General features: G+C 35.4%; 1 protein-coding gene across 1 annotated transcript; it reads left to right on the plus strand.

The window, feature by feature from the left end:
• The first annotated feature begins 5,129 nt into the window (after nucleotides 1-5,129).
• LOC133299715 (uncharacterized) lies at nucleotides 5,130-26,053 on the plus strand. The gene is made up of 15 exons (XM_061499202.1): nucleotides 5,130-5,134; nucleotides 5,692-5,799; nucleotides 6,205-6,319; nucleotides 6,456-7,261; nucleotides 7,883-8,014; nucleotides 13,505-13,594; nucleotides 13,686-13,809; nucleotides 22,002-22,325; nucleotides 22,601-22,665; nucleotides 23,284-23,455; nucleotides 24,787-24,891; nucleotides 24,974-25,075; nucleotides 25,173-25,346; nucleotides 25,616-25,747; nucleotides 25,883-26,053. Exons 1-15 carry the CDS (start codon nucleotides 5,130-5,132, stop codon nucleotides 26,051-26,053), a joined length of 2,625 nt encoding a protein of 874 aa, XP_061355186.1.
• The last annotated feature ends 108 nt before the right edge of the window (nucleotides 26,054-26,161 follow it).

Raw genomic sequence — 26,161 nt, forward strand, 5'->3', positions numbered from 1 at the left:
GGGAATTGTCACGGTTATTGGGACGAAAATTCTTGGAAGGTAATAGTTCTGGTTGGATTTAGAATTATTCTCATTACTTATTATTTGATCATTCATTATTATTCCTGTGAGTTTATTCGAGTTAATTAAAAGGGAAAAGTTCACTAATGGCTCTACGTGGTTTACTTCAGAATCACTTGTGTCTTTGTGTTTTTTTTCTTATCACATATGCCCTTATGATTTGTAAAAGGGTATATTTTTTATCACATATACTCCTGTGATTTCTTATTTTTTACAAAGCAAGAAGACATATGTAATAGGAAAAAAACCACATAGGCATAAATAATTCTGAAGCAAATCACAGGGGCATTGGTAAACTTTTCCCTAATTAAAACGATTAACTTACTCAAATAGTACTTACTAAAGACATTAGTTAATCAAGATTATTTTAAGTAATTGAAGGATAAACAATCAAGAAAAACAATAAATAGTCAAATAGGAGTGTCAATAAACCCGCTCGTAAAGCAAAGGTTGTAGATGTTATGGCGCACCTATTTCTCTTATGTGTGAAGAGTAAAATATTTACAGAATAGAAATATAAGTTTTTTTATAAAATATTCTTCGTAAAATAACTTTATCCAAAATGGTGGTCCTTTTGTTATAAAAAAAAAAAAAAATGGTGGTCCTTTTTAGTGAAATTCATATCTTTGACCTCTGACGTGGGCAAAATATGAAGGTTTAATGGATAAATTTATAACCAATTTATAGTTAACTGTTTAACGGATTATTCTTCATAAACCAAAGTGAGTCGAACAGTAAATTATTAATTGGACTTGTATTTTATTTGGGCTTGCTTTACCACTTTATATCACAACTTATCATGGTTTAGCCATGTATGGGAATTGATTACACATCACACGGCCAGTAAAGAATGCATGGTTTAATAAAATTGAGAACAACCAGTATTAAAAATTAATTCGAAAGCCGCTCTTTTATCAGTGTGTCATTTCAAGCTCGGACAACGCTTTAACTGCACCTCTGATCAATTAATAATCATGTGCATGTTATTTTAGATTTGGAACGAAACTCTTATTGGATATATATTGAACTTCTAATTGTTAACTATTGTGCAAGTCATTGTCAGTATTCCACATATCCATCTCTTCGTTATGGTGCGCTAAGAAATAATATTGGCTTTCATTTCAAAATAGCTTATAGCTTAATCTTTATCCCTATATCTAATAGCGGACTTAGAAATTTTTTTAATGTCTGCATACTTAAAGTAAAAAAGTTTTTAAAAAAATTTTAAATATATTAAAATACAAAAGAATATATATAAAAAAACTTTAACTTAATATTAAAAAAGTAATCAAGAGTCAACTAAACTGTTAAAATAGAACATTTTGGGTTCTCAACAAAAATTACGAGCCTCAATTTAATCTCTTAGGAAAAAAAAAGTCTACTCGTGATCTCTCAGAATTCAAAAATAGACCCAGATAATCAAAATCATAATCCTCTGAAATTCAAAAAGATTTACATTAATCTCTCAAAATGACTAACATGGATCTATTTCGGATTTTAAAGGGATCACGAGTCGACTTTTTTTTTAAGAGATTAAATTGGATCCTGTGATTTTTGTTCATGACCCAAAAAAAAAAAAAATATATATATATATATATATATATATATATATATATATATATATATTTTTTTTTTTTCTCCAAAAAATTTGTGTGTGCACTTGCACACACTAAAACCTACATAGGTCCGCCACTGCCAACATCTAAAGCATGATATTTTTGTCAAAAAAAATAACAACACAAATATGAATGTTAAATAAAAATTGAAATTTACTAACTTACAACTATTAAATGGGTCATCATGAAGTGGTGACATAGCCGACGAACTCAAATTTATTGAGTTTGTGTCAGCGTCAAAATCACCCTCCACATCAGTATCTGAGGTGTCACCAATAGTGAAGCCACGTTAGGGCAGGATGGGGCCTTGGCCCGGGCTAATTTTAGAAAATTAGTCACGTTTCAAAACGTGACTAAATCATCGTAGTTAATTTGTAGGTTGATTTTCAAAAATTAGCCACATTTTAGATGTGGCAAAATAACTGTATCTAGGTTTGGCACAAGCTAAATTTTTTTGGCCCTGACTGGGTTGTTATGCTGGCTCCGCCACTGGGTGTTACCTAGTGAAATGACACTTTTAGGTTCTCCCTCCTTGTCACTGTCCATATTCTCCTCTACCTTATCCTCCTCTCCCTCTCCCAATGAAGGCTTGGAAGGCAAAAATAAAGGACATTATGAAGTTATTTGATGACTGGGACAAGTCGTGTGCATTCTTGCCCAATTAGCTGACATACATATCGCAGTGTAATGTGGGTTCTGTCTTCAAGCTTGATACGCATGAATGTTTTGATGAATGTCGATTTTATACCTATAAGGCCTTCTTTCATATGATTTTTTTGGATATTTCACCAGTGGATTGAGGCCTTCGAATATTGTAAACCCATACTTCAAATTGATTGTACTCATCTATATGAAAAATACAAAGGAACTCTTTTGATTATGACGTCACATAATGGATATGGATATATGCTGCCAATTGCATTTGCTATTATTCCTCTAGGTGCGAAATTTGAAGATTGATGGTGATTTTTTAGTTTTTCTACGTGATCATGTGACATCGTGTATTTGTCTAATCCCTAAACCCTAGTCCTAACTCTAACCCTAACCATAATCACTAGTCATAAACTTAAACCTAACCCTAAGACACAATCCTTAGCCCTAAGTCACAACCCTTAGACACAAACCCTACATGTAAGACTTAAATATCTACGGCAAATATTAACTTTAGGCAAATTATTCCTTGAAGTTTTGACTACTGTAATTTATATACTCAAACTTTTTTTTTGGTGAAATATATACTCAAACTTTAAATATTTAATAATTCACAACTTTTTTTCTATTTTTTTGTTTATATGATTAATGTCAAATAAGGGTGTTAACGGGCCGAGCCTAGCCGAGCTTTGGTCTTAAAAGGTTAAACCTGTGTTTAAATGTGTCAGCCTGACCAAGCTTGTTACTTGTTATAAATATAATTATCGGCATGTAGCCTGTCTCATTTACAAAAATTAAAAGCCTGGTTTAGCCTGTTAGCCTGTTTTAAAAAAATAAGACAACAAAAATTTATCCAAACAGAATATACAATCAACAACACTAGTAATTTCATAAAAATTCATAAATTCAATGTATATTCAAATAGCATAAAATAGAACAAAATTATTCAAAAAGTCTGTTTAACCAATAAAATAGGGTGAAATGGATTGAGGAGAAAGAGATGGCTACTACAAGTAGTATAAAAAATATAAATAAAATTAAAAAATAATATACTAGGCCAGCCTGTGAGGCTTTAAGGCCGAGCTTTTAAATTGGAGCCCGATGCCTTTTTATTAAGCGAGCTTTTGTATAAGTTCAAGTCTGATGCCAACAACCAATTTTAGACATGTAAGCTCAGATCTTCACGAGCGATTCGTTTAGCACTCCTTATGTCAAACACGTTAGTATGTTTATCTCTTTTATAGCCATATAATTCCTAATATTAAGAGGCAAAGTTGTATTAAACTTAATTTCAAATAAAAAATATAAATTACTATTTAAAGTTCAATTGGTTAAATTATAAAAGTTAAAAGCTTGAAGGAGTAATTTACTAAATTTTTAAAAATAAAATGAGTAATTTATAATTTAGCTAAAGCTTTTTAACATGTAACAATTATTTTGAAGTTTTTCTCATTAATTATCTTTTATTCCTTTAATTCATGTTATTTTATAACTTGGCATAATTGAGCAAGTGATATTATCTAGATTTATTTTACTTGCCCAACGAGCTTTTAAAATCAGACTTGAAAGGGTAAGATAGTTAAATCTCGTAAGATTGAAAGGGTGATAAAAAATTATAAAACATAAAATTTTAACGTAAAAAAATTAAAAATGTAAAAGTGTTTTAAATATTAGTAAAATTATTTTGATGAAAATTTTTTGTAAAAATATAAAATTGCAGTGATAAATTAAAATTTTAATTATCATAAATACATGATAAAAAACAAAAAAGTTATAACATATTCCTGCCCTTTTCGAAGCTTGTCCCACACGAATTTTGACCAACCTAGCTTGTTCAATATTGATTTTTGTTTTTGTTTTTGGTAAACAAATGTTTAACCTTTCAAATAAGAGTAATTGTGCTGACATAGTATCGCCTTTTTTTTAAAGAGAATAAATGGCTGTTTTATTATTTGTATAATATTTGTATGTAAGTTTTTGTGTAGTTTATTTTTTCTTTCAAATAAGAGGAATGAATGTGACACAAACAAATTATTTATACAGATTTCACGCATTAGTCCCTGTTTTGGCAGTGTTTATGGAACTAAACTTCTATTCCATGATTTGAAAATACGGACTCATAGTCATTATTTTCATTTATCTTTATTTATAATTACAAAAAAAAAATTATATAAATCTGCTTAAATCATATTGATCAATTATTGATATATTCTTATTTTATATGAAATAATTATATAAGCATTATCTTACAAAATCAATTTATATCTAAAATAATAGTGGGTTAATTATCAATTAATTTATTTTATACAATTTGTTTGATCAAGTCTCTCTCCAACTATTAAAGGCCTAGGTTGCACATGTCTTTTGCTTGTGTCATGATAGCTATTCGAATTCATTCCTCAGATGACCTTTCCCAATCACAACACAAGCAAATAGTGCATTTAACACACACACACACACAAAAACAGTGAAGCAATTCAAAAAAAAAACAGCAGTTGATGCTTTTTAAAATCCATTTTTCTGTGTTGGATATAACTCATATTTTACCTGAATTCTTGTTGATAGGATCACTAGAAAATTAATTGGGTTCAGCTCCTAGGTGAGCGTCTTTCGATCCAAGGGAGCTGTCGCGGTGGGAGAAAAAGGAGCAACATCACCAAGTCAGCCGAGATTTGATATTATTATAGGCCTTTGACTTATTATAATTTTTTTAAATAGTTTGAATTTAGGCCCATAAATAATTATTGTTAAGGTTCTTAAATTCTATTTATACTCTCTTATAAACTAAATACTCTCTTAGTTATGAGGTGAATAATAGATACAGTACACAAAAGTTCAACATATCCAAACTCTACGTTTAGTGAACGAGGTAAGCCAATTTATCTCATTCCTTTCTCTTTTCGTTTTTCGATTTGTTTGTTTGTGTGTGTCGATTTCCATCACATATAACCCAAGAATTGAACCGACTACTCGAACCGGATGCAGTTTTAAAAAAGCCGGTTGTAAAAAAAACCCCTTCCTTCTTTACCTTTTTCACAGAACCGCTGCTTTCAGTGGATAAGTTGCAGTCTCTGCTTTCCTCTTTTTATATTAGAATTGGTGAATGCTGCACTGTGTATATGAAACAACTCTGATTTATTCATTTGTGGCTTTGGAATTTCTGATAATCAATTTTTGTATTCTATAATAATGATTGATTCTCTTATCATAGTCTCACATACTGTATTCAAGTGCAGTTGCCCAAACATAGCACGGTGTAGGCATGTAAGTGCAATCTTGTCATTCGTTTATCTGTCTTTAATCTTAAACACACAATGAATCATAACCAATATAATAAATAATTTGGTAATGTGTGTGTGTGCAGGTCGAGGATATGTGTGAAGAATCTCCCAAAATATGTGAGGGAGGATCGACTACGAGAATTCTTTTCTGAAAAGGGAGAAATCACTGACGTCAAGCTTATACGTACCAAGTACTCTTTCTTTCCTGAAATCATAATATCCCTATATCACTCTTTCTCGATATTAAAAAACCACTTCCCCTTGAATTCTATTAGCCAATGTGGGGTAAAAGTAATTTTTGTATTTTCACCTTATCTTTTGCATAATTGTAAAGAGGTTATTTTCTCGACATTCATATAAATAAATTAAGGAAAAGTGTTCATCGGTTTACATGACATAATTTATATCATTTCATTTTCACTCTCACAAAGAGCTGAGATCCACACTTTTATATTTTTTTGTCCATTTTCTTTTCATCTTTATCTATTTTTTTCTCTCCTTAAAATGACATAACTTTACATCCGTTAAAATTGATACATACTTTTTCCAATAAATTATAATTGTTTTATTTTATGTTGATTTGCTTGTTACCTCAGGGAAGGTAAGAGTCGCCGATTTGGTTTTATTGGATTTCGTACAGAGCATGAAGCTCAGGAAGCTATTGATTATTTCAATGGGACTTGCCTTGACACACAAAAAATAACTTGTGAGGTCTGTTAACTTTTATACAACTCTTTTTCTTTTCTTCTGTTCTGTTACTCTATTATTTTCTGTCATATTTGAAATTTCTATTACTGAAACTGAAAGCCACACAACTTGCTTTACTAAATTCTCATTGACCAAGCAGGTGGCTCAAAAACTTGGTGATCCAAGTCTTCCTCAGCCATGGAGTCGATATTCAAAACAGAAAGACAATAAAGGGACCACCCCATCTAATGTGAACAAACATAAGATGCCAAGGATAATAAAGACAACAAGGAGTCGATATGTGAAGGAACATTCTGGAGCTAAAGGACAAGGAGAAGATTCCAAGGACGTTGTTGATATTGATGACCAACAGCTTAAAGATTTTCTTCAGGTCATGGAGCCTCGGGCTAAGTCTAAACTGTGGGCAAATGATACATCAGTTGTATCCAGTGTTGGCAACCATCAAGCAATATCAAATAAGGATAACAAGGGTACATCGGCTGCGAACCATCGCGTCTTACATCAAAGTGCATTAGAAGATGGCTTTCCAAATAATCCTGAACCCAACAAGTCACGGGATCTTGAACATGATGAAGTCATTTCTGATATGGACTATTTCAAGCGTAGAGTGACAGAGAAGTGGTCTGATTCTGGAAGTAGTGATGATGAAGATGATAATGACAACAATGATTCGGTATGCATTGATGATCACGGCAAAGACAATCATAGTCATGTTAATGAAGATGAAGAAAATTGTGATAATAAATCTTCCAAAAGAACCGGAAGAAATGATGCTCAACAGTTAGACCTGGAGGGCCAAGAAGATACTTCTGGAGAGGATGTTGACCATGAAAAGGCTCAAGTGAATGCAACTGAGCAAGGGGGCCAAGTTTCAAATTCAGAAGATGAGAAAGGAGTTTTTGAGCCCTGCCGACTGTTTGTCCATAATCTGCCATATATGACCACGTACGTATATATATATATATATATATATATATATATATATATATATATAGAGGATAAACTTTTTCCTATGCAGTAGTAATGTGAATTTTTTTTCCTGCACTAACATATGGGGCCCATTGTTTCTTTGTGTGAGCAGAGAGTTTGACAATTTTTCTACAAAGGGAGAGAAGCAAATTTCATATATATATATATATATATATATATAGAGGTAGGATCGTTTGACACCAGTGTCAAATTTGAAGTTTGACATCTCATCTGAGAGCCGTTAGATCAAAAAGATCAATGATGTCACGTGATTACAAATCAGAGTCGTTGATCTTTTTTAATCTAATGGCTCTCAGATGAGGTGTCAAATTTAAAATTTGATAAAATTTGACACTGGTGTCAAAAGATCCTACCTCATATATATATATATATATATATATATATATATATATATATATATATATTCTCTCTTTTGTGTGATATTATTATGCCAACTTTTCTAATTAAATTGTTTTTCAACGAAAAAATGTCTTTAGCGAGTTGAATTATCTATCAGTGCTTTTATGGTTTCATTTGACCTTAACATTGTTTATTTTCGTAGTCGGTTTTAATTATTATATTGTTATTTTGTTACAGTGAGGCTGAACTGGAAGAGCATTTCAGTCGGTATGGTAGTGTATCACAGGTTCATCTAGTTGTTGATAAAGATACTAAACGATCCAAAGGAATAGCGTATATTCTTTTTTCACTTCCAGAATTTGCATCTAGGTAACAATTTGGTGGCTAAAATTTGTTGTTTTACCTTTATTTGTGTCAACTTTTGTGGTGTTGCAAGTCTTGTTCTTTTACTTCATACAGCATCATGTCATTTCATTCTATAAAGAATCTCCGGGTTGCAGATGTTGGCATAATCTTTGGACCATTTTACTTTCTAGACTTCCCTAGAGCCACTTCCATCTGGGGTTGGTTCTTTGGTGGTTTTAGGTCTGTCGACTCAATTCTTCTTATTAGCTTTAGAGGCTTTGGTAGAACCTAGGAGGGAAAGTCTTTACGGTGATTACATGCCCACCAGCTTTCGTCTGGTTCGTCCTCGAACCACATCGTACTAGAAAAGAGGCTCTGCTCTGATACCACTTGTAATGCACGGCCGCTTCAAGAATCAATGACTATCCCCACATACTAGCACGAGACTTTCCAGTGTGCTTTTTCCTCACTCGCACACTTCCTGAGAAAACTTCCTAGGAGGTCACCCATTCCAGAATTGCTCCAAGTTAAGCACGCTTAACTGTGGAGTTCTTTTGTTCCGGGCTACCTAAAAGCAGATGCATCTTGTTAGTATAGGTAATACTAATTAATTCTTATAAGCTATCCAAAACTGTGCAGTCTCATACTTGCACAGTCTTTGGAATCTCTCTCTTTCGGGTGTCGATTCGATTCATTCATGCATGTAACCCCCCGTTGGAAGCCTGTCAGGAGTCGCTCCTTGTCCATGCCCTTTCGCACCGGCGGGGAGTGATCGCCCTCGTCAGCGCTTGGGATGTTACATAAAGATATTTTGTGGTGAACGGAATCGTTGAAGAAGAAAAGTTAGTTGTTGTGCTAATTGTCTAGAAGATAACGCGTTGTACTGGTACCAATTGAGGAGGTCAATAATCCAAATGCTACTTGGGCTCAATTTCGCCGAAAGTTGCTTAGAAGGTTTCAACCCGAAGCCATAAACAATCCCTACCGAGCTTTATATACACTGAAGCAAGTGGGAACAATAGCCGAATTTAGAAGCGAATTTGTGAAGGTAATTGGACCTCTGCGATTTGAAGATGAAGAACTTTTAAAGGGAGCATGGATGAATGAGGTCAAACCTAGTATCAAGGAAGAATTGCTCCTGAACCCAACAATTAGTTTGTCAGAGATGATGAAATATTCTCTGAAAATTGAGAAAAGGAACCTAGCATGGATAGAGGAGGGTTTTGGGGCTAGGGGGCGTAGGTCTTCTTATGGGCCAACTAAAGGAAGTCAAGCCCAATGAACCAACACTAATTACGGTGAAAACAGAACAGTGGACCATTACAATGCGGGTCATTTTAACTCGATTCAAATGGGTTCTCTAAACCCATCACCCGTTTCACAAAATTCCCAAAATATGGGTCAATCTAACCCACGAATTCCCTAGAACAACAATGACAAAGGTACAACTCATACCATGAATTTGGGGGTGAGTGGTAAACTAGCTCGGGAAAGTCAGGATAGTAATGGTAGATTGTTCACACAAGCAGAGCTGCGAGATCGACAAAGGCATGGAGTGTTTCGAGTGTGATGAACATTGGAGCTCAAACCATAGGTGTGTCGTGCGCCAGCTGCATCTGTTGGTGGTGGATGAAGATGATGATGGAGTGACGAAACCATCGGCAAAAGCGAACGTTGTTGACGAAAATCAGCCTGAAATAGAAGGAAACTCGGAGATGGCTTTGCAACTTTCTATGCAAAGCCTATTAGGGATCACTTCAATCCAAACACTCAAGGTGTGGGGAGAAATTCATGGTCAGAAAGTTATCATAATGATAGACTGTGGGGCTTCAAATAATTTTGTGAAGAAAAAAAAATCGTGGAGGAGTTGGGGCTGATAGTGACCGATACCCTTGCATATCAAGTCAAGGTCAGTGATGGACACAAGATTAGTTGTCAGGGAGTGTGCAAGGGAGTCGAAATCAGCATACAAGGAACACAAATCAAACAGGACCTCTACCTATTCTAGTGGGGGGGGTGCAAACGTAGAAGCCGTGAAGAACACTTGGAGCACTTGAGAGCTGTCTTTCAAAGTCTAAGACAGAACCAATTGGTACTAACAGAAAAAGAAATGTAGTTTTGGAAGAGACAAGATGGAGTATGTAGGGCACATAATTTCAATGGAAGGAATAAGTGCTGACCTAGAAAAAAAATCAAAGGCATGACTGACTGGCCAGTTCCAAAAGACATAAAGGGGTTAAGAGGTTTTCTTGGCTTAATCGGGTATTATTGGAAGTTTGTTAAAGATTATGGGAAGTTAGCTAAACAACTCACTGATCTCCTTAAAAATGATGGATTTAAGTGGAATTTGGAGGCTCAACAAGCTTTTAATTTGCTTTACCGAAAATGAGTACAATCCCAGTTTTAGCCTTAACGAATTTCACAAAAATCGTCACAGTGGTAACAGATGCTTCAGGCAAAGGGATTGGGGCAGTTTTTGTGCAAGACAATCAACCCATGGCTTATATTAGCTAATGTTTTTCCCCTAGAGCACAAAACAAGTATATATATGGAAAAGAATTGATGGCTATTGTGTTCGCGATGCAAAAATGGAGGCATTATCTGATAGGACGTCATTTCATTATGAAAACAGATCAAAAGAGCTTAAAATTCTTAACTGAGCAGCGTGTGTTGGGGGAATATCAACAAAAATAGATTTCGAAATTATTAGGGTTTGATTTTGAAATTCATTATCAACCATGAAAGGAGAACCAAGTTGCTGATGCATTATCCCGTCAAATGCAGTTTGCTGCCATCTCACGAGTTCAATTATTGGATTTAGATGAATTAGAGAGTGAGGTGCAATAGGACAGCAAACTCAAAACCATCATTCAAGTTCTGATTGTTAGTCCTGAGGCACATGAGGGATTTGAGGTGAAAGAGATGAGGCTTTTTTACAGGGGTAGGTTGGTGTTGCATAAAGGATCCAGATTTATTCCACTCCTTCTAAAGGATTATGATGATTCTTGCTTGGGGGGACATTTGGCTATCTACGCACATACAAAAGGTTGGCTGGGTTGGTTTATTGGGTAGGAATGAAGCGTTGTATTAAAGAGTTGTGGCTGCATGTGAAGTGTGCCAACAATGCAAAGCTCGGAACCTAAGCCTAGCTGGAGTATTACAGCCCCTTCCCATTCCTAATAGCGTGTGGTCTGACATTTCAATGGATTTTGTGGGTGGACTTCCGAAGGCAACGGCAGTAGGTACTATATTTGTGGTAGTGGATTTCCTCACAAAGTATGCCCATTTTTTCTCAATTAAGCACCCGTACACAACTAAGGAAATTGCTGACTTGTTTATTAGCGAGGTGGTGAAACTTCATGGTTTACCTCTAACAATTGTTTTGGATAAAGACAGGGTCTTCCTAAGTTCTTTTTGGGCTGAATTATTCAAGAGTGTGGGAAAAAAACTCAACTATTGTACAACTTATCACCCTCATTCAAATGGGCAAACGAAAGTAGTAAATAGATGTTTGGAGGCATACCTAAGATGTTTCTATAGCTCAAAGCCTAGGCAGTGGCCTAAATAGGTCTATTAGGCTAAATTTTGGTATAACACAACTTACAAAGACTCCATGGAGATGACACCTTTCAAGGAACTATATGGGAGGGATCCCCCAACTCTACTTCGTTGTGGTAGGTTTGTTCCTTCGATTGATGCGGTGTCCCAATCTTTAGCTGAATGAGATATTATTCTGTATGAGTTGCAGCAGAACCTGTTGCAGGCTCAAGACCGTACGAAATTGCATGCTAATCAGCATAGAAGAAAGGTAAATTTCAATGTAGGAGACTTAGTATACCTGAAGTTGCAACCTTGTTGTCTAAAATCCATTGATAGGAGGTCAAATGAGAAATTGAGTCCGAGGTATTATGGTCCGTACCCAATTGTGGAATGTATTGGTATAGAATTCAACTACTAGAGGGTTGAAAGGAGAACCCAGTTTTTCATGCGTCACTCCTTAAAAAAGCTATCACCACAGTGCCTCATGCCCAACCTTTACCTCTGATTCTAAATGAGGAGTGAGAACTGCAGGTGGAACCTGAATCTGTATTGCAATAGAGGTATTCTGATAAAGGTGTTCTGCAAGTTTTAATTAAATGGCATCAGCTCCCTGATTCTGAATATACTTGGTAAGAGTTTGAAGTTGTTGAGATATATAAAACCATTGAAAAGCCATCACCCACTAGGTTAAGCTTTTGGGTTGAATTGGTTCTTTACATGGTATCAGAGCCTCGGTGTACCGGGTTCGATACTCACCGCCCTCCACTTTCTTTCTAGTGAAATTTTTTTCTTCGCACAGGTAGGTGGGCCTGTGCATTGTCCACTCTTCAAGCCCAATGGGCTCTCATGTGAGGGGGCATGTTGAGATATATAAATCATTAAGAAGCCCTCACCCACCAGCTTAAGCTTTTGGGTTGAATTGGTTCTTTACAGAGGTCATCAATCTTCAATTTCCACTTTTCCACATTGAGGACAAGATGCTTAAAATGGGAGGAAGTATTGATAAGGCCCGACCCTTAAAGGTTTACAAGAAAGATAAAAATACGAGGGTTTGGCTCTCAAAAGCTGATTTAGCAGCCACGTCAGCAATTGAAAAATTTCCAAATTAACTTCTAACAGAATGAAGAACAGGTCACGTGGATGCAGTTAGTCAAATTGGGGAGAGTGGTGCGGAAAGGTCTATTGGGAATTTGGACGTGGAAATGGACCTGAGAGAGAGTAGAGCCTCTCCTAATTGCTCTACAACTTTATCCTTTCATTTTTCGATTTGTTTCATTTTACAGTCACCTGTTAATTTCCTTTTCACTATAATTGTCTTTGTTCACTGTCATTTGGGTTGTAATGTTCTTTGAAACTTCATGAATATATAGAAATTTTATGTTCTCTGGTGTTAGTTCTGTATTTGTGCTGTAGGACTCTATCATATGCCTTCAAGGATTCTTCACAGCCCTTAGTCCTTAGGGTAGGAGCTTGGACAGGTTTATTTTTACGACCACCTTTTAGTGTTCACTCCATTGTCTATTTAAGTGTCTTAGTAGTTATGCAAATGATTGGGCTTCACATTTTGTCTTTTCTGTGTTTCTTTGTGTTTCTGCTAAGAGGACATCTAGTCCAAGTATTTTGTTTTGTTATTGTTTCCTTTACATAATACTTGTTTTAATAAAAAAAATACCATATTTTGTATTTTAGTGCTCAAAATCCCGAAATCTGGATTTTGCAATTAGGTTTTGCAATGAATAAAAAGTTGGTTGGAACTATATGATCCCCTCCCAACTGAATTGTATCTCCAACATCAATCGAGTTCAGAAAGCTGCAACATTTTAGTGTTGTTTGCTTCATGTTTATGCAATCATGCCACTTCTAACACTAATACTGTTTCAATTTAGTTTAGCTGGTACTTGTCATCAGCTGACAAAGTGTTAGTAAAATTGTTTAGCTGATAATTTACATGAGAGTATGATCATTGCTTATCAGGGCGCTCGCGCTAGAAAAAAAAAATCCAATCTTTCAAGGAAGATTGATGCATGTTAAGCCAGCCAAACAAAGACCTTCAAACTATGATGGGTATGTAAAATATTGCATTATGAACAGTTTTGAAATTGTAATGTCATTCATTTTATGTTATCATGACAGTTTATGGTTTTGCCTGCGGTAGGAACAATGTTTCAAAGGATCAAAGAACTAAAACTCTCAAACAACGGAGAGAGGAAGAGAGGAAGTTGACTGAAGCCAGTGGAGATACCAAAGCATGGAATAGTTCGTTCATGCGCCCTGATACAGTATGTTTGTTGAAACTTAACAAATTGCAATCAATTGATGGTTCTATGATTTCAACATTTATGGAGTAAAAAACAGTACATTAAAATTCTAAATTATCCTTATCGTTATCTTTATTTTTTTAACAAAAATCACAACTTGTTCTAGTTAGTTTTCAGTTTTTAACCATTCTTATGCTGTCGGTTGTCCCTTATGTGTTTTGCTGCTTTAGTTTATAAACAAATTTTCACTTGTCCCTCATGGAACAAGTTAGTTGGGGGGGTCGTTGGCGAGCTTTTTGGGGTTTTCCTTGTTTGTGCAGTTTTCCCAATTCAATGGTTGGAGAGGGCTGCTCTTATTTGTAGGATTGCCTCCAAATAAATGAAACATAATCTGACTAATAAAGGAAACAAATAATTACATAATTTGACTATTAAAGGAAACAAATATTTACAAATATCTTCCATATTTACAACATCTTGTTTTCCTATGATGAAATTAACGTCACTGTGTTGCTGATTATACTTCCTAAAAGTGTTTTTGGGTGATGCTCTCTTTTGGTCTGAGGTTGCTTGTTTCCTTATACATATTTTTAATCATGTCTTGATGTTAATAGTGTAGGAAATCTTAGATTTATGCGGAAGCGGTTTAGGACCTAATACATTGGTATGCTTACCGAATCATCCTTGTTTCACAATTACCTCTCGGTGCGCAGGTCTCGTGTAGAATCTTCCCTTGTAGGATTCCTCTTCACGAACAGCTCACCTCAGTGCCGCAACACGAACAACCTCCTTGAAGCTGGACTGTGGCAGATCTTCCAGACTATCTCTCGAGGAGGATGAGATGGTTGTGTGGGCAACCGTTCAGATGATGAACGTCTGCCTCTTGGGGTTTGTTTCTGATGATCTGTTCACCTTGGAGGCACAAGAGGAGAAAACTATGAATATATACGCTTAGGTCTTAGACATAACTCAACCCTAAGCCTCATGGGCTCAAGTTTCACTGAAGCCCAATAGGAATTTAGTGACCAAAAGAGCATATATCCAACAATCTCCCACTTGCTCTTTTAAGATACAAACTTGAGTTCGTAAACCCAAGACCATGTAGACCATAAGCTATCATCATCTGATAATATACCCCATCCCTTGTCTCGAGTAGCCTGGGGACCTACCATTTGTCATTGATCAAGGCTCCTGATAATCTTTACAAGATTATCTAATTCGGCGCTACTCCACTAAAAGCCCGAACGTGAACTCCAAGATTAATGACCTTTATAACATTAATATGCATTGCCCCTTTATAGAATGTCTATAATTCATTGATTAGTTTTCTGTAACCCAATCAATTATTTATTCCCTTGACTTTGATAGTTTCTCTAATGGATTACATGCACTGGCCAGTGTCTTTAATATCCAAGTACCGAAACATATCAAGGGGACATATCCTACAAATTCCATGTTGTTTATCTCATAAATACCGATAATCAAATAATCTCACTCCCAAAACACCGAGTTATTGGCCGTCAAAAGATCGGACCTCACCCGTTGGTAAATCAAAGAATGAAAACTATTTGATTACCTATTTATCATAAACTCAGGATTAAGAGCAATCACATAACTATAGTTAACTGGAGATTTGATACCTTATGACAGAAAAACAACCTTAATCAAATCTCTCCTTGATCCTTTCAATGTGAATGTTAACTCACACCAATATTTTACAATGATTCAGACAAAACCATTTCATAAAATATTGCAGCCTAAATAAAGTGCCCAACTTTATTTAACAGCTGTGAATCCATTCATCAATTGTGAGAACCTATGATCATGTCCTCTATGAACGTATCCATATGATCATATACTCCACAATTTGATCCGGACCTTTATGTTTGTAAATAGTGCGCAAAATAAATAAATAAAACCTTATTTATGAAATTCAGAAAATTATTTTATTGTTTCATCGTCTTACTCCAAGAACACAATGAAACCAATAACTCCCACTTTCTTAATGCAAGTCTGGGATCCTCCTAAGACCCAAAGAAGTAACATGCCTCTCGAACACAAGTTCAGGCAAACTCTTAGTAACTGGGTCTGCAAGATCCACCTCTAATGTTATCTGAGTTTAGTGAAAAACTCATAGCTCGAGGTTGATTTTCTTGAGTCAATATCCACTTGAAATAACTGAATTTTTGAAAACTCAGCTTTTCAAGACTCCCACTAGAATATACCAGCATATAATCTCTCGTTCTCCAAAGATACTTGAGTACATGCTTAACAATAATCTAGTATTCCTCTAGGTTCAAAATGGTACTATCTCACTACTCCCACTGCGTGACAGATGTCTGGTTTAACGCCCAACATGATATGCGTGAGTCTACCTTTGCCAAAGCATAAGATATCTTGCTCATGCATTCTTCTTTCTTAGAAGTCTTTGGTCACTCCTTAGGAAGATGAATTTCACATCTGAGAATTATAATTCTTCTCTTAGAATTCTCATGTTGAATTTTGGGTTTTGTCAATGTAAGTAGCCTGAGGTGATGCCAACAACTTATTCTTCCGGTCTCATAAGAGTTTTATACTAAGAATATAATTGGCTTCCCCAGTACTTCCATACCAAAACACTAACTTAGCCAACTCTTTATGCTTGATATTACCTCCACATTGTTTCTAATAAAGAGCATATCATCTACATAAAGTACCAGAAAAGCTACTGTCTTCCTTTGTATCCTTTACATACAAATACACATCATTCATCAAGGTTCTCTCAAAATCAAAATTTTGATAACCTGATCAAAACTGATGTTTCAAGACCTGGATGCTTGCTTAAGTCTATGAAATAGACTTTCACAACTTGCATACAGTGTGTTCCTACTCATTTGCTATAAACCCTTTTGGTTGTTGTATGTAGATATCCTGACATCCAACTCCCAAAATGAAATCTCATAATTGAGACTTATAGCAACTAAGAGAATCTGGATAGACTCAAGCATGGCATCTGGCAAAAAATGCCTCCAAGCTAGCTTTGAAGGTTTTCACCTTTCTGTCCATCCTCTCTTTGCCTTTTATGTCCACATGCACCTTGTGGGTTTTACCCCTCTTGGTGTATTTACTAGGACCGAACGGAGTTGAAATACAAGTATTTCATCTCATTGTTCATAGCGTGAGCAACACTTGATCAACAACATCTTCTAGTGTATTATCGTAACTAGTAGGATCAATATCACTCAACAAGAGACAACTTGAGAGTTAACAAGGTTCTCTCCTACTACGAATATACTGCACTAGACCTTGTGTATTTATAGGTAAAACAAATAGTGGGTCAAATGATGGGTCTTCAATTTCTTGAGGATCCGATTATCCTTGATATTGTTCCTTTACATGTGATACTAATATTTCTACTAGTTTCACTTATATATTATCATGTTGAATTTCCAATCATGGTTCTCTTGTTTGTTCACTTAGAGATATATTTATCCCCTCTTGAACAATCAAGGGAACAGTGGATGAAGCTTCTAGAGATTCTGGAAATTCTTGATCTGAGATAAATCTCATCAAGAATAACCTAACTTAAGAGCTTATAATTTCTTATCTAGTCCTCCTTTAAGAAAATCATGTAAGTGCTCACTTAGATTATCTTGTCCTTAAGACTAAATAAGAAATCATCCCTAGTTCTCTTAGGGTAGCCAAAAGATATGCACTCTTCCATACAAGATTCCATCTCATTTGACTGTTGTTGTAGGACGTGTGTCGTAGCACCCTAAATCCGAATATGGTTTGATCTGGGCTTGCACCCTTTCCATAATTCTTTAGGTGTCTTTGCAACAAACTTTTGACGGAATCAAGTTAAGAAGGTACATTTCCTTCTCTTAGGCATCTCCCTTGAACAACATTGACAAAGATGAATAATTGAACATGATCTTCACCAAGTCTAGAAATGTTTGATTTTTGCATACTGCAACTTCATTCAACTAATGTGTTCTTAGAGTTGACAGTTACAAAAACTATCCCCTCTTAAATCAGGTAAGACCTGAACTTACCAGACAGGTAGCCAACACTTTAGTCAGACCAAAGTGTTTTTGATTTGAACACCTACATGTTTTTCTGCCTCAGACTAAACCTCTTGGAATTTCCAAAAGCTTTAGACTTATAGCGCACTTGGTTCATCTGTCCCAATCCAGAGTAAACATTCATATAATGAAGTACTCATCACCTCTTCTAGTCTGAACGCTAAGTGGTCCACATACTTTAGTATGTACCAGTTCCAGTTGAATAGTTACGCAAACCTTCTTGGCCCTTGTAGGATTGCTTGGCCACTTTACCTTCCAAATAGGACTAACATGTAGCTGTTAGTTAAAAGATTCTTGAACTTTCAGTCCCTCTTTTAACTAAAAGATGTTTCCTACTTGAGATAATGTGACTCAATCACAAAGGCCAAAGTTATGTTTCATTTGAAACTTTTATTTCTTTGGTGAAAATCCTTGTTCATCATCCTTTCCATTCAACACAAAAAATTTAGGGGGGTATAAGACAAAGGTAATAAAGACTATTTAAACAATGTACCAGAACAAAACAAGACGAAGATGAACTTCGAAATGTAACTGAGGAATCAATTGCATTGTCAAACCATGTTTTAACCAAAACAACTAACAAAAATTGAATTCCTCTTGAAATCTGGAACAAATAAACAGTCACCTAAAACCATAGTCTTATAAATAACTTGTCCTACTGCAAATGCAGACACAAGTTCCCATTTTCAAGCTTAAAATATATGTCCATTGCTGACAGGTATGCCATGTTTGAACTACTACAAAGAGTAACAAACATAATCAGTGATTCCTGAATCAGTAATTCATTCACTGATCAGGCCTTGATATGCCCATGTCAGGTTCTTTTCATCACCTCTGGACAATTTTTCTTTCAGTATCCCTTCAGTCTGCACTTGAAGAACTTGCCTTGCGGCTTCTTCATAGCAACTGGTTTGACAACTGATAACCAAGTCATTTTGTTCTTGTTACCACCCTTGGGTTTCCCTTTGGATTTAACAAGACTCTTAGCAAAACCTGCACCGACTGCATTCTGTCTAGCAGAGCTGCTAGACGCAGCAAACATGTCATTGAGAGTCTGAAGCATTTCTACTCCACTCTTAATCATGTACACTTGCTTCTGCAAGTATTTGGAAAGACTGACAATAATATAGCAGCGAACTACCATATCTGCCCTTTCCTAATCTGAGAAATGCATCTTAGTTTCCTAAGACGCATCCTCTGCAGGTTGCTATGGCCCTCGCATTGTCAGAACAAATTTTAGCTTCCATGTTTTAGAACAATATCAAAAAATTTGCTTTTCACTTATTCATAGTTGGTACCATCTAGAGGTTTTCGACTCAAAATCATTTCTAAGATATTTTCTGAAAAACATATAAAGCACACAATTACAAACAAATAATGCAATAAACAAACGAAGTGCGAGTAGATTCTCATAACTACTCTTGTTTATTGTTAACAATCCTTCAGTTTATCTTTACAAGGCTTACGATGGGCAAGTCACTTGTAAAAACCAAAATTGTTATTTGGGCCTTCAGTGCCATTGCCAGAGCCTCGATGGGAGGGTTAACAATTTTACCAAAGTTGAATGTAATTAACCATTGTTTAATTTCAAAATTATCCTTAGTGTCTAAGCATTGCCGACGATGGGCCGTACAATACTTTACTAAAATTTTGAAATTATTAAGATTTAATCTAGTGAAATCTGATTACCCTTATCCGATGGGGCTTCAGCGATAACCATTTCACTAATAAACCCACAAATGGAGCCCGCATGTTTTAAAATTAATTAATTTTTAAAACCTTCACCCATTCAACATTTTTGTTTGAGAATTTTCATAAGCCCAGTCGAATTCATTGTTTAATTTCAAAATTATCTTTAATAACTTAGTATTATCGACGATGGGACGTACAATACTTTATTAAAATTTTGAAATTATTAAGGCCCAATAAAATCCAACCATCCTTATCTGTTGAGGCCTTACATGATTATTTTATTGATAGACGCACAATGCGCCTGGAGGATAAATTAATTTCTTAATTTAAGTCTCCTCCCATAGATATTTAAGTCCAATCTAATAAAATCCAATCATGCTTATTCGATGGGACTTCACATGATTATTTTATTAATGGTCCTATAATGCGCTTGAAGGTTAAATTAATCTCTTAATTTAAATCTCCTTCCATTCAACATAAGCAACATTTTCTAATTTCCAAGAATTATTTAATTGAGAGTATCCTTTGTTCGATTTCAAAAACTATATAAGTAAGAGCGCCGATAAACGTGCACTAAGCTTAACATAATTTTGAAAGCATTAAGGTCCTGAAATCCGGTCACTTTACGTCAGCGTGTGCTCCAAACAATCATGATACATGAAGGTTGTATGCAGCGTGTGTTATTCCATGACCATTTCAGAAAACCCACAAATTACTCGCAAAATAAAAGAATTCTCTTAGGAAATTTTCTCTAATTATTTTTCTAGATTTAAATCATCCAAATAGCTGACTTAATTATTAATCTAGATTGCAACAATCATAATAATTATCATTTATGAGGATAATTTGATATCAAAATAATTTCCATAACGATTATTTGTCTTGATGTTAATTATCCAAAATTAATTAATTCAATTATTAATCTAGATTTTTAATAAAAATCATAATAATTATTAATTAATTTCTTAGGATGATTTGAAATCAAAATAATCCCATAATAACTATCATACTACTCGTTGAAGACATAATAGCTATTATGCTCATGCAATCATACAAGTTATGCAACAATATGGCACCACCTATTCTATATGGCATGTTATCGCAATAAAGCATGTTATCAATCATATAATTTATACCAATCAATAAAAGCATTAAATAATAAATCATAATTACTTTAATCCATGGCTTTCCTATTTTAAAGAAAATAAAATAAAATAAAATTAAATAATACAACTTTGGAATTCGACTTTCGCCTAGCCCATAGTATATGTCTCAAGCCCCTTTAGGGTTTCATGGGCCCAAAAGTCCAAAGACTCAATCCTTTGGCGAGAAACCCTAGGACGCGAAAGAGGAACCCTAACCGTCAGGTCTGCCGCGCCGTCACCCGAAGTCAAATTAGGATGAAACTCCAGGGGAAGTACCTCCACGTAGAGACGAGTGCACCGCCGCCGGAACCACCCAAAAAGGTGGCCGGACGCTCCCTCACTCTCCCATTCTTTGCCGGAGAGTGGCGGCCACTCTCATACGCTTGTGAAGGCGCGTGGAGGAGCGTGAAGGCTCCGATGGCGACGATCTACCCACTGCTGCGTTCGTCTTTCCGTCCTCTTTCCAACCATATATAGATCGCCCCATTCCAAGATCGGGAAGTCCTCTAAAAGTCTCCGACAGTACTGACTGCGCATCTTACTCGCGGTTTCTCGATCTTTAACTTTTACAAAATATTGGAAAAATACACAGAAATTCCGAAAATAAATAAAAACAGCAAGGAGGAAACCTAATCATATGGGATTAGCCTCCTTGTTACAAATCGAGAAATACACGAGAGACCCTAACCATGGATTAAAGCATTTTTACCGATTAAAATTTAAACTTTTATGAAAATGAATTATAAAATACACATGCTAGATTCATACCATAATCCTAGAACCCTAGGTGCCACATTTCAAGAAGCAAAACTAATTACATGAATAGTGAAACTAGATTCACATACCAATGTACAGCCAAGGCTCTGATACCAATTGTAGGAAATCTTAGATTTATGCGGAAGCGGTTTAGGACCTAGTACATTGGTATGCTTACCGAATCATCCTTGTTTCACAATTACCTCTCGGTGCGCAGGTCTCGTGTAGAATCTTCCCTTGTAGGATTCCTCTTCACGAACAACTCACCTCAGCGCCGCAATACGAACAACCTCCTTGAAGCTGGACTGTGGCAGATCTTCCAGACTATCTCTCGAGGAGGATGAAATAGTTGTGTGGGCAACCGTTCAGATGATGAACGTCTGCCTCTTGGGGTTTGTTTCTGATGATCTGTTCACCTTGGAGGCACAAGAGGAGAAAACTATGAATATATACGCTTAGGTCTTAGACATAACTCAACCCTAAGCCTCATGGGCTCAAGTTTCACTGAAGCCCAATAGGACTTTAGTGACCAAAAGAGCATATATCCAACAAATAGGTTGTGGAATACATTGCCCGGAAATATGGTGTCAGTAAAAGTGATTTACTTGACGTAGAAGCTGATGATCTTGCTGTACGTATTGCTCTGGGAGAAACTCAAGTGATTTTAGAGAGAAAAAAGGCATTTACAAATGCCGGAGTGAATGTGGAGTCTTTGGAGGAACTTGCAAATGGAAAAGTTGACGGCTTAAAAAGAAGTAACCATGTGATTTTAGTGAAGAACTTGCATTACGGTTCTACAAAAAATGAACTTGCAAAGAAGTTTGGGAAATTCGGTAATTTGGACAAAATAAATCTCCCTCCCACAAAGACATTGGCCCTGGTGTGTTTTTTTCTCTCTCATCATATTTTATGAAGGTTATGATACACCTCTGCTTTTTTTTTTGGGGGGGGGGGGGGGGGGGAGGGGGGATATTTGATAGCTTATTATCTTATGTATACCCTAGTTTTTTTTCTTCTTACTTTTCTTGTTAAGTTGAATGGTGAACTTTGCCTTCAGCAGTGAGGTATTTGAAAAGTTGTTGTTCTTAGTATTACTCGTTAATTGTATAATGATATTTATGCAAAGCTTTGAATTATTTGGAGATGATATTTCAGGTTGTTTTCCTTGAACCAGCGAACGCTCAAGCAGCTTTTAAACATTTACGTTACACGCGTTACAAGTAAGATTATATTTTTTTCATGAGTCCCCTTCAGTAGCGTTAAATAATATTTCCTTTTGCTTCTATCTTTCGACAATCAACCCTTTAGGCTACCCTCCATGAGTGAATTTGTTGTTTCTTTCTCTCTTTAGTATGCATCTTGATCTTCAAAGAAAAAAGAAGAAGAAAGAGAAAGTTTATTGTGCTTGCAATATGTATTAGGAACGTCTGAAGTGTACTAGCTGCAATGCTGCAACTTCCCCTTCTTTGTGTTATTTGTAAAAGGGGAAAGGATAAAATGACAAGAATAGTTTTGTCAAAACTCTCTCTCTGACACACACAAAGAGGGAAGTGCCGGATGTATATAGAGTATAGACAAAAAGAGATGGAAAATTAACCCAGGATGACGCCGATAACTTTGTGGCTTTTACTTGTATTACTGTAGTAATTGCACTGAAGCTTGGAATTTGTCTTGAGTGAGGGAGGGAAAAGTAATTGTGTATGATGCTACTTGCACCTACAACCATGGTTTAAATTTTTAAAGCCCCACCCCTCTGTTCTAACAATAGGTGCTGCAAAGCCTCTTCTTCCTTGATTTAATGAAGGTTATTTATTTGTTTCATATTCTATTCAACGTAGGGATGCTCCATTATACTTGGAGTGGGCTCATTCCAATGTTCTTAGCCCAAGTGCAACATCTAAAAATAATGAAATGAATAGTCCAATTGATGAAAATGATGCCAAGCGGCTGATATTTGAGCAACACGTGGAAAAAATATCAGATGTGGACATTGATCCAGACAGAGTAGAGGTATGACCTATTAAATTGTTTTCTTTCATCATTCATTTACTGTAGTTTTGTACAGTCTTGTCTGATCCTCTGTAAAAATTCTTTTGGGAGAATTGATACAAGATTGCAAACGAGAAAGAAGAATAAGGTCAAATGATAAATATAAGCATAGAAATGTATCAGCGAAACTTTTAGATGCAAGTGACAATAAAATAAGGATAGCAATGAGATATTAATTTTACATTTTACTACCTTGGAAGTCTTTTACGTTGGCAAATTATCTAATGCTCTTAGGATCAAGACTCAAAATATTAAAACAATGGACAGATATTGGAGGTATGAGTATTTAACCCCTTATTAATTTTAAAAGTTGAAAATTTTCTTTTCTTTTTGATATTTATTGCTGCAGCATGAGTCTTTAGCCCCCTACTAATTTTACTCTTTTATTGAAGGCTCCTACTCGTTTCTGTTTTGGCTCCTTCAATACTTTCTTTCTATCTATGTCAATAAGTACACTACCTCAATATGTGATATCATTTTCTATATTAAATTATGGAAAAATAGGTGTGTCATTTTAAATGACACACCTTACATCCTTTCATTCTCACAAAGAGGTGGGACTCACATCTCTAAAACTTTTTTCCTTTACTCTCTCTTCCATGATTTATCTCTTTTTTTCACTTAAAATGACACAACTTTATGTCCTTTAAAATGATACACAATTTTTCCTTAAATTATTGATTATCAACTTTGAAGGATTAGTATGCCCTGGAAGGGGAGGTATGTGCCTTCCTTGTATATGTTCTACAGTTCTACTTGAATACACAGTTGCTGACTGACTAGGTCTACCCTAGGCATGTATCAAATGATTGAAATTATTCTTTAGTTGGTGTGTGTAGTCAATGTTATTGAGCATTTTATATTTAATAAAATAAGGCTGTCATTTTAGTTTCCCCTTCTACCCCTAAATATTCTATTAAGCAACCATATAACGGTAAAAGACTCCCTAAATCTTCTTCCACACATATTAGTTATACCCATCAGCATAGTAGATAAACCTAGTCTTCTATGTCACTCATAGAAATATACTGTTTTTTTTTTTTTTACTAACGGGGGACACAAACAATTAATTATAACAAGTTGAATATAAAAAGAAATAACATAGAATAAACAATATATATATATAAGCCAATATTATTTATAAATAAAAAAATAAAAAATAAGAAGAGTAGTTTTCTATCAGATTATTTTGTTTACAAGCCAATATTAATTTTGAAATTATTAAAATTAGCGGCTGCTAACTAATTCATAATTCTTGTTCTTCTATTGTTGATTAACCTATCATGCTTCAGGCTCAGTCCCTGCGTGTCAAGAACCTCAATTTCAAGACATCAGATGAGCGTCTGGGGAAGCATTTTACTGAACACATAAAAGAGGGAAGAATTTTGAGTTTCAAGGTAACGGGCTTCAGTGCTAACACCTTACTCTTTTTGACTTTGCTTCTTTTCTTTTATAGTTTTGTTTTGCTGTCCCAAATAGGTGCAGAAGCACTTGAAAAATGGGGAAAAAGTTTCTTCGGGATATGGATTTGTTGAGTTTGACTCCACGGAGACAACTAAGAATGTTTGTAGAGATTTACAGGTGTATACACATTTGAATCAAACTATGCATGTTATATGCATTTTTAGATCTTAATTCTAGTTCTGTTTTTATTTTTATTTTTTATTTGTGTGTTTAGGGGACTGTTTTGGACGGGCATGCTCTTATTTTACAACTTTGTCATGTCAAGAATGGCGGGCAAGTACGAAAGACAGTTGAGAAGGATAAGAGTTCTATAAAATTGCTGGTAAGAAATGTTGCTTTTGAGGCAACAAAGAAGGACTTGAGACAGTTCTTTAGCCTATATGGCCAGGTGATTACTATTAAAAGTGATAGTTTGCGCCAATCGCTAATAAATATTTTTTCTTTCTCCTGTCCAAGTTATAACTGAATGCATGTATTACAAGTAATGACACATTCTAAGGAAAGTATACTAACATCCAGAAGTTATCTTTAAATCTGTGGTCGATCCATCCAATGAAACTGTTGGTCCATTTCAGCCAAAATGTGTAGGTTTAGTTCTCTGGTGCAAATATGCTGTGTTTGCTTTTCACTCATGTTTGATGGCTCAAAACCGTGCAGATTAAAAGCTTAAGGTTGCCAAAGAAGTTTGGAAGTCATAGAGGCTTTGCTTTTGTGGAGTATGTTACTCAGCAGGAGGCACAAAATGCTCTTGAAGCACACTCACGCACCCACCTGTATGGTAGGCGTCTGGTAAGTGAAACTAATTATGGATTTGAGAAATTCTATTTAGTGAAATCCCCTTTACAGCCCCTTCTTCCCCCTTGTTTTTATGTGGTGTCGAAAGTTCTGTTAATATTTGAAATTAATGGTCCTTATTATTTTCAGGTGATAGAGCGCGCGAAAGAAAGTGATAGTTTGGAAGAACTAAGGACTCGAACAGCTGCTCAATATAATGAACAAAATGGATTTCAAAATTCTACTAAATTATCGAAGAAAAGGAAGCACATGGGCAATTTTGATGAAGAAAAGGTGAAGTTTCAAAGGATTGCTGATTAGTAGCCACCTAAGATTTAAATATCCTAAAATTCATGTATGACAATTTTGATGTAGGCTGTAAGTTATATATATATATATCTTGCCATGGTGCCCCTTAAATGTATTTAC

This window comes from Gastrolobium bilobum, unplaced genomic scaffold (genome assembly GCF_033153095.1).
Source record: "Gastrolobium bilobum isolate Gb01-03AN ecotype WA unplaced genomic scaffold, APGP_CSIRO_Gbil_v1 utg11031, whole genome shotgun sequence".
Classification (NCBI taxonomy): Eukaryota; Viridiplantae; Streptophyta; class Magnoliopsida; order Fabales; family Fabaceae; genus Gastrolobium; species Gastrolobium bilobum.

Bases quoted from the DNA above. Each gene is read 5' to 3' on its own strand.
- LOC133299715 (XM_061499202.1), top strand. The intron at 22,326-22,600 runs GTGTGTTTTTTT...ATGATATTTCAG, and splicing joins CCACAAAGACATTGGCCCTG to GTTGTTTTCCTTGAACCAGC. The intron at 24,892-24,973 runs GTAACGGGCTTC...TGTCCCAAATAG, and splicing joins GAAGAATTTTGAGTTTCAAG to GTGCAGAAGCACTTGAAAAA.